Source organism: Atta cephalotes (assembly GCF_000143395.1).
Source record: "Atta cephalotes unplaced genomic scaffold scaffold00017, whole genome shotgun sequence".
Classification (NCBI taxonomy): Eukaryota; Metazoa; Arthropoda; class Insecta; order Hymenoptera; family Formicidae; genus Atta; species Atta cephalotes.
This window is the reverse complement of record NW_012130081.1, coordinates 2,504,204-2,519,769: the sequence shown is the minus strand read 5'-3', so window position 1 is coordinate 2,519,769 and position 15,566 is coordinate 2,504,204. Positions and strand designations below refer to the sequence as shown.

The 15,566-nt window shown below is 35.5% G+C and overlaps 1 protein-coding gene across 1 annotated transcript in view; it reads left to right on the top strand.

The window, feature by feature from the left end:
• The first annotated feature begins 13,237 nt into the window (after positions 1-13,237).
• The window catches only part of LOC105618517 (forkhead box protein P1), a 25,389-nt gene continuing 23,060 nt past the window's right edge, over positions 13,238-15,566 (top strand). Inside the window, exons 1-2 of the mRNA XM_012200050.1 lie at positions 13,238-13,561; positions 13,792-13,854. Coding sequence (XP_012055440.1) covers positions 13,238-13,561; positions 13,792-13,854 — 387 coding nt within the window. The remainder of the gene's footprint in view (positions 13,562-13,791; positions 13,855-15,566) is intronic.

Below are 15,566 nucleotides of genomic sequence, written 5' to 3'. Positions count from 1 at the left end.
GTAACTATATATACTACGTAGTTACGTTAGTACGTACTAGTAAGTAAGTAAGTAAGTATTATATATATATATATATATATATATATATATATATATATATATAGGTTAACACAAATTTTCAAATTGAGATCATATATAGTGTATTCAATTAAAACATATACAAAATATATGTTATTGGTGCAATAGTGTATATTTTGTATGTTTGATTGAATACACTACGCGATCTCAATCTTTTAAATAATCTATTCAAGTTTTATCCTGATTTATTCTAGTTGAAAATTAAGTAATCTAATTTAAAAACATTGTAACTTTCTGTAAATACTTAAATCGTTTTACTGTCTCTATATTGTGATAACAACAAGAAAGGACAATTTTACTTAAGCTAGTTGCAAGCTTTTTATTCTTGTCGAGAAACATCTTAGCAGGTCCACTTTTCATTAGAAAGAAGCTACCCTTTCGTCCTATCTACTCTCAATATTCTCGCATCCCCTTTCGCTTCTAATTCCTGAGCCCGGAACAACTTGACATTTTTCTCACCCTTTGCTCGTCCCTCGACCGGCGATGTACCCTCGCGCAGCGCGTGAAAAATATTGGATAATTTTCCGAGTCAGAAAATCCGCTGTTGCCCGACTTAATTGTATCATCAAGAACTCCTCGAGTTCGGCGAGACGAGACTTAAGTAATACTGTACAATTTTTAACCACAATCTCATCAGATATTCCAACCGCGTCGAGCTTGAAATTCAAAACGGTTTGATGCCACTCGAATGCCGCAACTCTTTTTTACTATGTTCTTCTTAATCGTGCTTCCTTTTTGCGTCACTATCGTTTATCATTGTTTCTTCCAGGAGCTGAAGATGTATTTATTTTACGACAAGTGTGAGAAGAATTTTATTAATTGAATTTCGCTAACATGATTACATTTACTGAATTTTTTTCACAATCTAACTTAAATTATAAATTTTTGGTTTTATAAAATAATAATTTGAGTCAATTCTTAAATTGATGTCTGCCTGGTCTCTCCCCTCCCCCCCTCTCCACTTAATCAAATCTTAATGAATAAATTATATAATAATGCGCTATTTATGCGCTCTCAAAATCCGCAAAAAAAATTTTTGCGCTCATTTCATTTAGTTAAAAAAAATTTTTTTATGGGGGTGTAGACTATCAGTCAGTTCCCTTTCACCACATATTAATAATAACCGATTTCGAAAATCAAATACACAGGACTTTATGAACTATTTATGCGCTTTCATATTCACATAGTTTCAATTTTTACGCTGCATTCTTTAAGTGACTTCCCTTTTTTTGAACAAAGAGTCATATTCCTAAGTCGTTTAAAATTGCAAAATTACGCTATTTAATTATGCAAAATCTATCTTCTATTTATGCACTAGCATTTAAAAGCAATTCAATTTTTGCGCAAGGATGTAAATGACTTCCCTCTTAGAACCAACAGACATATTCATCCTTGAGTCAAATGACTTAAGAATTTCGTTTCTATTAAAAAATCAGAGATGATAATATAAAAGAGTTTTGAAGATATTCTATGCCACGGCACATTAAAATTATTGAACATGTTTTTAAAACAAAAAATGAAAAAGTAAAAAATAAAATGAAGATCCTATAATTGTTAGATGCAACCATCTCAAACACTGTTATAAAAGTGAACCCGGAAAGCTCGCGATGCGATTTTACAATAAAGCAATCATGAAAAAGTACGTCAAGAACATCGGCGGCCGGTTTCCCTTGTGTTTTTTATCCCCGGAATCGAGTGGGCGTAGGAATGCAAAAGCGAAGTGCCCGGAAAAGTGGGGCGACCAGGCGACGGCGGTCGGAGGTCCGTCGTCGGCCTGACGGACTCTCTCGTTTGTGCAAACAAACCAAAATGGACTGCGAATAAATATGCGTCTACGAGCAAAAGCGAACGCCCGTATGCTGGGTCATGATCCATCCATGTACGCGGCGAGGTTACGAGAGGGATCGGGGGGGTTGCAGGGATGAGTGAATCGCGTAGCGCAAGGGGGCGGGATACGTCGGGGATTTAGAGACCTTTAATGGAGCTCGTCTGCCCCGCGACTACCAGAAAAGGAATTCGCCACTTTCCATTATTCACTCCGCGCCTTTTTTTTTTATCGCGTCCACACTGCCTTTTTGGAAAAATCGCATTGGGACCGCTCTTTCTCGAGAGAGAGAAATTCGCCTGCCTCCTGTAGCCATATGTCCTTACATCGGAGGTTTTTTGCTTCTCTGACACAGGAATATGTATTCTGTGTTAAATTGTAAATAAAATTTTATTTTTTTACTGAGTTGCAGAAGGATATAATTAACTCTTGATTCAGGCGTAACATTCTCTTGATATTTTTATACGTATATATATTTTTTTATTATTTATTTATCTTAATAAAAATATAATAAGGTATAAAAAATATAGTATAATATTAGTTTTATCAACATTTAATTAATTAATATATAATCTAAAATTTTATGAAATTTGTATTAAGTCTTTTATACTTCTGAATTAACGTTACTTATATATGTTACATAAATTCGATGTCACTTTTTTTGTGATACATGTAAAAAAATATCTTAATTAATATTTTTGTAATAAAATTGTATTTATTTTTCTTTCTGTCTATCTGTCTATACGTATAATACCTAAAGCTTTTCGTGATTGGATTACGTTTGAAGGAACTGTCCGAATTAAAAGTTGTCAAATTGATTTTCTCGTTTTATTATGCCATTCTGTTTCCGATACTGAATATAAATCGTTCCGTAGTTTCCTCATTGACCTTATTTCAGGATATTTTGCAGCTGGACGATAATGCCGAACGATAAAACATGAGATATTCTGTTTCCTGCTGACTTTTGCCATTAGCGCGTAACCGCCTCTAGCGGGTGGAATAAACTTCTAACTACATTCACCGAAGAAAATGAAATAAAGGATATATCTGTTTGGTGGAGCATAATTTCCCGTTTCTTGGACTTCCCCTGCCTTCAAGCCACGTTGTTGCCAGTCCGCGTTGGCCACAAGTCGTTAATGAAAATCAAACAACGGAAAAATTACATCCACTTGGCGGTAACCATCGTCCCAGTCTTTTCCACCCCTGAGACTTTTCAGGGGCGGTTTTGCCTTCGTCAGCCTTTCCTTTTCTCCACTGCATCAGCGAGGGCTTCCAGCGGCCTCTCTGGTCCACCATATTCTTTCAGCAGCCTCTTCACTCTCTCTTTCTCTCTCTATGTATCTCTTCCTTCCTCCTTTATTCGATCTCCACCCTTCGTCCATCCTTCGTTAATCTACTGTATCTTTGCGAAAATGGAATTAATAGAAGTCGTGTTTGCTGCTGCTCGATATTACAATATCGCGTTCGATGTAATGGAGAAGTCTAACGGTGTTTGTACAACTACAACGGGAGTCTGAAAATTGTTGTTCCTTCATGGCAGTGTTTGAGCTATCTTTTTCAGAAAATAGACATGAAGAGTATTTAAAACATAAAGCGCGTTTTATCGCAAGTTTTATGAATTTTTCTCGACATGCAGTTCAATTTTACTATCGCGTTTATTATACGTAAAATTTACATAAACTTATTAGATTCGATTTTATGTCGAAATTGGAAAATCTCCAAGAAAAATAACTGGAAGAGTATCGAAAGTTATTGACACTTAAACATTTCGAATAATTACCTCTTAATCAAGTAAAAGCATACGCTTTAGATATGCTGGCGTACTTATTACAGCAATTGACTTAATTTAATCAAAAACGGAGCGGGTGTAATATACCATACGAGATCTGAGCGCAGGTATCCCGTCGACCCCATATTTTTTGCTTCGTTCCTTTGGCAAGGAAGCCACGAGATCCGCCAGCCGGAAAGTCAGGAGCGAAGAAAGGTCTCTTCATAATTCAAACGACCACTAATTGATACTGAATTATTAATCGGAATGAAAGTAAAACACAACCTTCTCCTGCGCGAAGAGATTACCTGGCCATTGCCTAAGGATCCATCTAGTTCCTTGTTTCTTCGAAGAGAAACTTTAAACATTGTTCCAACAACAGATTGTTTCATGTATATATAAACATTTGATTTTACTAATAGAGGGAAAATTTTCTCTCATTTTCTTATTTTTATCTTCGTGGATTATATACTTCCCATTTTCTAATTATTATTTGATGATATATTATATATATTCTCTGTTAAACAAATTTATTTATTTCACATTTATGATTATGTAATTATCCATTGTTTCATGAAATATTTTTTAAATTGTAATCAGTAGTTATATTAAAGTTATGAACAATTGAAAAGGAGTACTTTTTTAAAAGTAAGCAATTGAAGAAGTAATTATAGAAATATTTAACATAGTAAATTATCGATAAATACTCTCTTTACAATATTTTGCTAAAAAAAAAATCGATAAATTAATCAAGGAAGCAAATAAGATATGTGGCGTGAAGTATGAATGATTTTATATACATATATATATTTTTTTTATTCAACTTTTTCTTTATCATTTATACTGGTGTATCTAGACAGAAGCACGTATTCTGTCGAAACGAGAGAAGAAATTGGAGATTGTCTCTGCAGCGACATGTACGACGTTGCACATTTCGCAATGCGTACGCAGAAATCGCTGAACCGATGGATGTAAGCAAACCCGCAGAATGTTGAAATTACTCTCTCCGATGCACCCTCTGTTCCGGTTTCTCTGTTCATCCGTTCTCGTTTCTCACCCTCTGCCGATGTCGGCCCTATGCTCTCGCGGATGGGTTCGCACGCACACTTTCTCGCTCCCTTCGTCTCTTCAGTTCCATCTCTCTGGACAGCCTCAATCTCCTGTATCTCGCCTATCCAGCTGCGACAGTCCCACACCTCTATGCGTTAATTCCTGTACACACAGACAGCGGATACCTACGGGAGAGCATACCACGGGCAACGTTTACCTTGCATAATGCCAACGATCTTTGTTTCTTCCTTTGCGCTGCGTCCGTCACGTTATTCCGTGAGCGCCGAAAGGCCACTCTTTTTCACACAAGACCTTCCTCATTTATAAAATATGTCAAGAGCAATGTAAACATATTTAATACTCACGTAAATATTTTTCTGCAGATAGCCGACGAGATGATTATTTGCACCATTAATTGTCCAGAAATATAATATGTTGAGGTAGACAAAGAAATGACTATAAACTGTTTCTATTTAAACAGAGTCTTTAAATAAAGTATTTTTTAAATAGGATTATAAATATTACATAAGAAGCAATTAACATTATTAAAATATCATTGTCATTAATTATTGTAAGCCATCTTTGAAGATTCCTTTGACCATATAGGACGAGAAAACTATAAGTGATGCTGAAATTATATCATATTTTGAGGAATACAATGAAACAATGAATTACAAATAAATCTTAATTGCTCAAGAAAAGATTAAGGTTTGAAAAATAGATCCCCAATCTCTAAAGATTAAGAAATCATTTTTTCCACTGTGATAATATCCATGAGATCAGGGCTGAATAATTGATAACATTTATCGTAATACTACCCAAAATTTGGACGCATGCAATCTGGCAATTGCAAACGATGACGATAATTTAATCAAGAATTTTTGTAACGATCGAGACATCGTCAGACGATGAACAAACTCAGCAAGAGAACGGAATCCTAGCGAACGAAGGTTAGCGAATCGTACTAATTGATATCAATGGAAGGGCGCTTCTACATTGTCAATCGGGAGAATCAGCTCCGATAGAAGTCCAGGATCGTCATCGTGATCCGTTCGGTCGCGTCGCTGCACTAAAATAAACCTTCGAAACGAGCGGCGACGACCAGGTAACTCCGGAACTCCGGCATTGAGGGCTTGGTGGAGGAGTGAGAGAGAAAGGGCGAGCGAGGAGAGAAGGCGGAGGAGGTCGACGGCGATGAGTTCGAGTTTTTGAGAGACTGACGAACCAATCACGGGGCCATCTATAATGTACACAGCCCGTTAACGATTGAGACCAGAGACATTCCGTCCGCTTGGTCCTAGCCATTCTCCAAATATCCGCCATGGCTAGTCAATCGTCCCAGGAAACCTGCCCGTACCACCGCCCAGGCAATTCCGCCCCTTTTCTCTTTTCCGCAGCACGTGAAACGTTCGTCGGACCGTCGGACCAAAACGGACGCTCGCGGAATCGTTAATTCCTTTCAATATTGCACGTCCTTTCAGAAGTCACGTCAAGTCACCAGCGGATATCCCTTCGCTCGCCGAAAGAGCATAAGTGACGTTTCTAGCTGAACGCGACTCACCTCTCGCGATTATTTTCTCCGAGATGGATATATTTGCAGCCTGAACGAAAAGTGCGAAGTTGTGGACGTTTTACTGGGGCTGAAGGGTCTCTTTTGTTACGAAAGCGTTTCCAATTACATAAATCGAATTCATTCAATCAATGATATTATCTCTGTGTACTTTATATTTAAAAAGATAATTAATTATTTATAATATATAATTCTTGAAGATAAGAAATAGAACAAATAAGTACACGTTACGTTAAATATCTTTTCAATTCTGCATCTCTTACGCGTAAGCTAGACATTTCTAGCAAACGTTTTCTGTGGTGCTCAGATATTTATTATTCCCAAATTCTCATTCTCTTCGAACTTGGCAATGATAGCGACAGGGGGTTGGAATCTGTAGAGTAATTTGTATTCCACATTTCTCACGAAACGATGGGGATGTCGAATACTCGTGTCGCGTCTGCTCATCCTCCCTTCTTCCACTCTCCCTCTCGCGCACATTCGTAAGACTCTTACACACACTCGGGCCAGTGAGTAACGTCTGATTATGCGAGCGCATGACTGCCCGTAACGCGATTTAATATTAAAATATTATGACAAACGTCAACAGGAGGCGGGTGTAAAGAGACGCGCCTCTGATTGGCCCGCGACCGCGTGAATACGAAACGAGAGATAGGGACATCTCACCAACCCTTGTTTTGCCCTTCGCTACTCTTCCCTTTTTACTCTTGCGACTGAAACCCAAAAGAGAATTTCGACAGATAAAGCGAATAAGGGGACCAGGTGTTAACTCAGTTGAGAATGCGGTCTTCCGGTTTTTAATTCCATTATTCTTTTGTATCTTGAGAGAATCTACTATCGCATACTGTAATATCAAGTAAATCTTTTTAAACCATCTCATACATAATGTATGATAATTTTGATTGTCTCTATCTTACTTTGTATCACACGATCTAGAAATATTGTCAATTCATATAATTGTTATACACGCGTCTATAAATTTAATTTATAAAGAATAGAAAAATTTGTGTTTTATATTTCTTATCTGCTATAACAGTATATTACATAAAAAAATAATTATTTTTTTAATTAAATTTATTTTGTCATCCTTCTAATCAATACTTTTATGGAAAGAATGATTTTGTTGGAATATTTAAAAATTTAGTTAGATACAAATCTGAAAATATATATAATTTTATTAATCCAAAATAATTATGAAGGAAACTCAAATATAATGAGTAATGCTGCAAAATATTTTAATATTTTAGTAACCAGCTTAAGTATCTTATATAATTATTTTGATAATTAAACAACTTATTTTTAGACTTATATCTAGCTAAATTTTTAGATACTTCAGTAGAACTATCTTTTCATGTTTGTGTAAAAAAAAAAATAATCTACTTTTATATGTTTAAAACATCGACCTTCAGATTAAATTAAATTTGAAAAATTTACATGTAACCAATTGGATGGCTGATAAAGCAGCTACGTACATCAAAACTGTGAAGTAAAATAGGCAGGTGAATGCAAAATACAAATAAAGAATCGACATGGAATGTGATTTGAATTCATCGTGCAAGTAGATCGTCGATGCGGTATCAATTTAAACGTCCAACTCTTTTCGTTGGCTTTTTTCCATGTAAAAGTATCTGTAACGCGAGCGAGTCTGCACACACGAAGCTCGAACGAGACTCGACGCACGTAGCTTAGTCCGCGCATCGTCGACATGCAGAAAAGCGCGCTGAATAAACACTCCTGACAGCGTGCCTGTAACGAGTTTAAAATCTAACGATATCCCACCGGTTTAAAACACGGCCGATGTTCGCCGGCTATCGAACAATCGCCTACACAACAGAAATTTCGATACCCGTTTTGTATTCATTTCCGCCTATCGGCTGATATCGATATTCTTCTTTTTTCCACCTAGTGAGCAATTACAAAACGATTGGCGTTGATCGTTCGTTATTAAATCATTACACTTGCATCATTAGGTAATTGTATTCAATTTTTATTTCATATAAAATGCGCGATTTTTTTCGAGAGATTCTCGTTAGATCTCAAAACTTCTTTTTGGATACAAATTATTGAATCGATTACTTCGATTCGATACTTCAATTAGAGACTGATAAATAATTCTAAATTAAACATAGATGTATCTTATTATTATTCAAAGAATATATAGTACTTGATTTAAATCTTATTATTATGTTTTCAAAGAAAATTTTATTTAATTATAGCATTCGTGAAATGTTCTTTTAATTTTACATTTCTCATTTTGATATATTTGCATGGTTGAAAACAAAATGAAATTATATTTTATGAGTTTATACATAGAAGTTTACATATAGAGTCGTTTTCAGTATATTTACGAAAATTGAATTGTTAAATATTTAGCCAAAAATAATGATGAGTCAGAGATTTGTCTAAACTCCTGAACATTGGCAGATTTTTGCGAGGGCGCCCTTATACCAGCAGATGAAGCGTAGTAGAAAGTTCGGCAACGTGGAGAACCGAAAGTATCACGGCGAGGATGTACATAAGGAACTCATATACAGCCACGGGAGTTTCAGTAAGAGAGGTTGCTGCAGCGGGGGAATAAATCCAAACAGTAAACAGAGCGGAGCTTTTGCGAGGAAACGTTGGTGAAAATTCTAATATATAAAAGATATGAGAGCCCGCGCGAGGGGGTTGAACTCAAAGAAGCCTCCGGGATTCAAATAAGTGGGGTTACGCGTGGTACCCGTGAGGGAATGAGGGGCGCAAAAGGGATGGGCGGGGGTTGAAGGAATCTGAACAGCCAACAACAAGCGCACAGCCTCCGACCTTTATTTAACCTTTTCTTAAAAGAGTCTTAGGAATCCCTCTTATCTGTAGTCGATGGCCCTTCAGCGTCGGCCCTTATACTTTCATTCTTTCGTACTCTTATATCTTTTTCCTTTGCCCCTCTCCCCCATCCCTCGTGTACATACATCGAACTTCATCGTCTTTTTCCTTTGCTTTCCGCCCGCTTCCCCCTGGAAACTCTTACGTTTTCGCGACGAGAATCATTATCCCTTCTGCGTTGTCGCGGTTTTCGGTTTAAGATTCTTCATTAAGAAAGAAGCGGGAATGGAATTAATTAAGGAATTAAAAGTCGACCTCTGCGAAGAACCGCTATGAAGCGAAGTGGATTAAACCAGTTCTGCTGATCGTCACATTTTATTAATTCTGTGGGCAAACGATGTTGAACCTCACAATCTGAAGGTGCACGTGGTCTTCTCACTCTTTATAATAAGAGTTGCAGGCAATTTGTAATAGTTGTATACTTCAATAGTTGTATGCTAATCTTCAAAAATATTTAAATACATGCAAAAGAGACTAAAATATTTATTTGCTTGATACATAATATTATTACTTTTATAATTAGGAAAAATAACATTCTTATTTTTACAAGTGACATAACGATGGCATACATATTTATTAATGTAGTTCACAATATCAGATAATTTAAATTCTAAGTATTGCCATATGCTAACCGTCATGTTTAGTAATGATAATCAGACGAATAAGCGAGTACTATTGTATGAATAACATACAGAGCTGTTTGATTGCGTAAAATGGAAATGTTAACTGTAGGGGTTCGTAGCTGTGGTAATAGAAAGAACAAAATTCGGAAATGCTGCAGTTCCAAATACGCGCCAAATTCTGTGAGTGCCTTTACGTCTGTTTTCCTTCGCTGCTTCCGACTCTATCGTTTTCTATTCCCTTTCCTTTCTTTCCTCTACCTCACAGACTTTGGCCTGAAATGCCACGCGCTGGCGCTCCTGACTAAACACTGATAACGCGCGCCGCGGAATTTCTTTGCATGTTATAAACATACGTAATCGTACACAAATAAGATTAGCATAGGACTCGGCATGCTGGATTTGCAAGAGACACACGGCCTTCCGCCCGAGAGACAATCGTTTCGTAGCTCCGTGTGTAAAGGCAAACGTATTTTAAATTTATCTTTCAACGTCTTCGATGTCCGATAGGATTTGATTCGAGAAGACCAAGCTTTGGTCGCCCTGCCAATCATTAGTAATATTGTAGAATAACGCAAATTGATCTCACATGAGAATGATTTTATGTGCTTAGTATATAGTAGCCCGCTAGAAAAGCAGCAGTAAATTACGTAATTATTTTTTGTGAATTAACTAGTTTTTACGTCTTTTTTACACCCATCATTTATGCAACTGCATTTTAACATGGAATTTTATTGCTCTTTAACACGGATTTTTTATGACAATACAGTTATAAACAACATTGCATTATAAACACATTTATGCCACGCATGTTGTGATTGTACAATTATTTTTGTCGACTAGAACACAATTGACGAAGAGTCAGCAATTTTGCATCATTTGATATTTCAATGATAGTAGCTCGACAAAAGTTTTGTCATGTAAAGATGCAAAAAAAGAAGAAAGAATATATTCGCGGAATAAACACATCGCGGAAAACTCATACGAACGTCTTCGACAAGCTGTTTTGCTGTCCAATGGATCCTTGTGATGATAAATATTTGCACAAACGATGCGTCTCCGAGACACGTGTGTTTGTAGTAATTATTTTGTTGCGTGATGATTGTTTGTTATGCAATTCGGTCCCGACGAAGGCACGAAGTGCAAGGCCATCGAACACTCGAATTGGAAATATTTTCAACTGAACGTGTCTTGTATATCATTTCATATCATGCTTGTTGTACGTGATAATATAATATATATATATATATATATATATATATATATATATATATATTAAGTATAGTTGTTTACAAGAATAAATAGAGCGATATATAGGATGTTATTCTATAAAGATCGTAACTAACGTTTAAAAGTAGATTCCTAGTAGAAGTCATTTAAGATAAAAATTCTAATACTAAAATGTCGGGAATGGAAAAAAAATTTGCCTGCCATAGCTAATTTTAGTTTGTTAAAATAGATTTATTAGATTTAGTACTGCCGTACTATTTTATAAACTACGGAAATGGTTTGCTGTTTCTGCTATAATATAAGTATCATAGCTAAGACTAACTACGATTTTGTATCTTAACTGTCCATATTTGACACCTACCATTTAGTTACCACACACAGTTTTTAGTTATGACAGTTATATACTTGCTTTTTTCCGTGAGACTATAATAATTTTTAAATTATAAGCAATTAAAAGTTAGTGAATTAGTCGTACCGCTTTGCGCGTTCAGGTGTGATACAACATAAAGTGCTAAACGCGGAAACTAATTATGTCACTTCTTGTTAATAACAATATAACGATTTGCGTGCGAAGATTATTATTTTTATATAATTATTAATATATATTGAAAAATTATAATTACCTCAATATTTCAATATTAGGATTTTTTTTTCTCAAAATGCTATTAAGTATCTCTTCTTCAGTTACAATTTTTATGAAATATTCTATATAAGACAAGTAGCTTACTCATTCGTTTCATTCACGATTGCTGATACTATTATACATTTCACATATACTGCAGTAAAATATTTATATTAATTAACGTTATTGATACATAGCATCTTATTTAACATACCGTCAAAATGATATAATATAACGTGAAAAATAATTTAAATTACGCAATAATACAAATTACGTGCATATGTATAACAGCAAATGAAATCTAATCTTGGAAATTTACTTTGTGATATATATTTTTTTATAATAATATTTTACAACAAATATTTTTATTGTGCAATAAAATTTAAATTATTTAAAGTTTCATTAGAAAATAATACGATTCGTCGCCAAAGTATATTAAATTCTTATATTATTTTGATGACATTTTGTGTCTGGAGTATGTTTAAATTATTTAATAATTTAAACATACACCAAATTATTTAAAAGTTATTGTAAGTTTAAATTATATTATGTTTTATATGTTTATGAAAAATATTAAATTAAAAAACGACGTTTTTTAAAAACTGTTATCTTTATATTAGAAAATTTATTGATTATTATCGCTAAACTTCTAGAAGCGCAAAAGCTAGTTATTATTTCTACGACGAAATACATCTTAAGGTAATAAAGGGTAATAAATTTCTCAGATAACATTGTCTAAAAGTGCCCCATTATATTATACAATAACACAATAATAATAATGAACTTATCGAGACATCTGGAACGCGCTCGAAAGTTTCGACCCTCGCGAGAAACGAGCAGAAGAGAAGCTCGATTCCGCCTTTACACTCGACAATCTGCTTGATGATGGAACTTAATAAAACAAATCCCGCTGTGTAAACAGCCGAGGAGACTCTAACTGACGTCATTCAGACAACAGCGAGTTTTCCTTCGAGCCAGCCAATGATGACGGAGCAGTCGAGGCTGGTCCGCGCGCTCGAATACTATTAGATAAGATCAATATTGTTCAAAATACGGTAGAAGTTTAACGCATGTACATTACGTGGCATTTATATCATGAATATTCCGCTCGGAGCTGTTCTTTTGCTCCCTCATGTCCCGCGTCTCTCACGCTATCTTTTTCATTTAACTCTCGTCTCTTATCTCGAAATTTGCATAAATATCAGCCGATTTTTATTAAAATATTTATAATATATAGTATGTAGTTAAGATTTTTGGTTTTTCACGACACGGAGTTACTATGATTTTTCTACAAGGCAGCTCGCAACAGCCTTTGATCGAGCTCTCGATCTCCATTTTCATATTGCAGGCTACTTCGCTGTTTGCAGCCCTGAAGCAGCAGCAACAGCAATCGCGCGACAGCGTCTTCTCGTCGCGGGACCGTGAGTGCCGCGACAGGGATCGCCTATCTACGGTCCGCAATCGCGACTCCGGCAGAAGTAATATAGCGGAGACCGGTGGCGGCAGCGGTGTTGCTGATCAACAGCAGCAACAGCAGCAGCAAGATCTCACTATCGAGTACCAAAGCAATGGGAAGCTCAGTCCCGCCGGACACGTAGTGACACCAGCACCCATGACCCAGCAAAAGCAGCCAATCATCACGCAGCAGTCGCAACAGCCCAGCTCAGGGGCACCAGGGCCCCAACCTAGCCCGCATCAAAGCCCACAAGCCCCACAGAGGGGTTCACCACCGAATCCTTCCCAGGGTCCGCCACCCGGTGGCCCGCCAGGGGCTCCGCCGTCGCAGACCCCCTCGCAGATGATGCTCAGCTCGGCGAGCGGCCTTCATCAGATGCAACAACTGCTGCAGCAACACATACTCAGCCCCACGCAACTGCAATCCTTTATGCAGCAGCACACGTTGTACATGCAGCAACAGCAACAGCAACATCATCAGGTAAATTCCATTCTTCAATGTAGATATTTAATCAATATACTTCAAATTTTAAGACATGATTAATCAATCGATGATTAATTAATTTTGAATCAAATTTTAATATTATATCCATTTTTGTTTTTATATATATTATTTTGCAATATGAAATTTTTATCTTTTACCTTGATTTTTATCTTTTGCATTGTTTATTTTTTTAATTGCTTTAGTCACAACATCGTATTAAATTGCAGGATTCATCTTCCGATCATACATCTAATCAGGAGCGGTTTGGTTATTTCTCTTCTTTAAAGAACGTAAGTGAAATATTCCTTAACAATAATAAGTTTATCTAGATTATTATACGAATAATTTAAATAATTAAGGAAGAAACCCACAAACGATCGCGATCTTAGATTTTAGTCTCTTTAATAACATTTCTATGCATTTTATGTACATTCTTTTAATTCTTTAAATTGCGTGCCCAACTGTCTGTTGAATTTACATCGCAATCACATTGAAATAATAATTAAATTAATAATTTCAAATTAAATTAATCGTCAGTTTTTATCATAACTTTAATAGCAACTTAATACCTTAACTTATTGCGACAAATATTCCTGAGATATTCCTAATTGTTTTATTTTACATTATATAAAAATATTGAGTAAAAAGGAAAAAGGCATTCATATTACATTAAGAGAAACAATTTAATAGTAAAAGCAATCAGTAATGCGATATAAATTAGATATAGCTAAAATGTTTTTCCAATTTTACCCCTTCCATCGATTTATTCATTATGTATGGTGTCACTAATGTACAATTTCGCTAATAACGTCTAATAACAACGTTAACCAATTAAGAAATTGGCTAAGGTAGTAGTCACGAATTAAAGATTCTTGTGCAAAAAAATGATTCTATTTTCAACGAAAATAACTATTTCACAGTTATTTATTTGATGGATAAATTTGTCGGCTGAAATCTTTCATAACTTTTATACGAATAGTATATTTTCATTTCGTGTAAAACTCGATCAAAATACGCTCTGTGATGCAAATATAACATTGTAATTTAATGACATAGTATCTTAAATTTAACTCTTAATTGAACAAACGAAACGGAAACGCAAGACACTTTCGTGAGGAAGCTAATCTTAAAAGAGGTTTTGAATTTCGGTATACGCGCAATTCGGCGGACGGGAAGTTCGATGCTATAGCGAGAGGGTTGATACTCGGTCTGTGTAAACAGGTAGTCCCTTCTATATCGTTACGATAACAATACACGTCGCGCGAACCACTTTTGCTATCCAGCCACAGTGTTATCCTGGCGCCTACGATCCAATAAGCACTCTGATATTCCTTTTCAAAAATACCAACGTAAGCGACAACAAATATTTTTCATAGCACCGTGTCATTTATTGTAGCAGAAATTATTCTTTGAAGAGAAAGAAATGCGCCGAATCTCAAATTAGAGAACGTTTTTTTTGTTCAATCATTTTCTCAGAAATTATTGGTCACGTAACAATAACTTTTAATACTCACATAAAATTGGATTAGTAAAGACGAATAAATATTAGATATAGAGAAAGAACAGGGTTTTGCTGAAGTATTCGTACACGTGGAAAGAACGGTTTTGCATATCTAAAAATTTAGATACAGATATGAAAATAATTTTTGAATCATCAAAATGATTATGTAGGACGCTTAAATTGGTTACTAGAATGTTAACTTAATTTTTGCAGTATTATTATCAATCTTTAAATGTTCTATATAATTGTTCTGAAGATCCGATAAAATTATTTTCAGATCTGTATCTAGCTAAATTTTTAGATATGCAAAATCGTTCTTTCCACGTGTACGAAGTTTAATTGCAGATCAAATTAAAGGCCAGTCCTATTATAAATATATGTTATTAGGTGTACAACTTTGCTTCCGCCGTTTTCCTGATGGCTTTAGCGGTAAGTGGTGGTCGAAATAAATAGATCATAGACGTTATACAATAAACTTCTGTCAACATAACCCCATAGAAA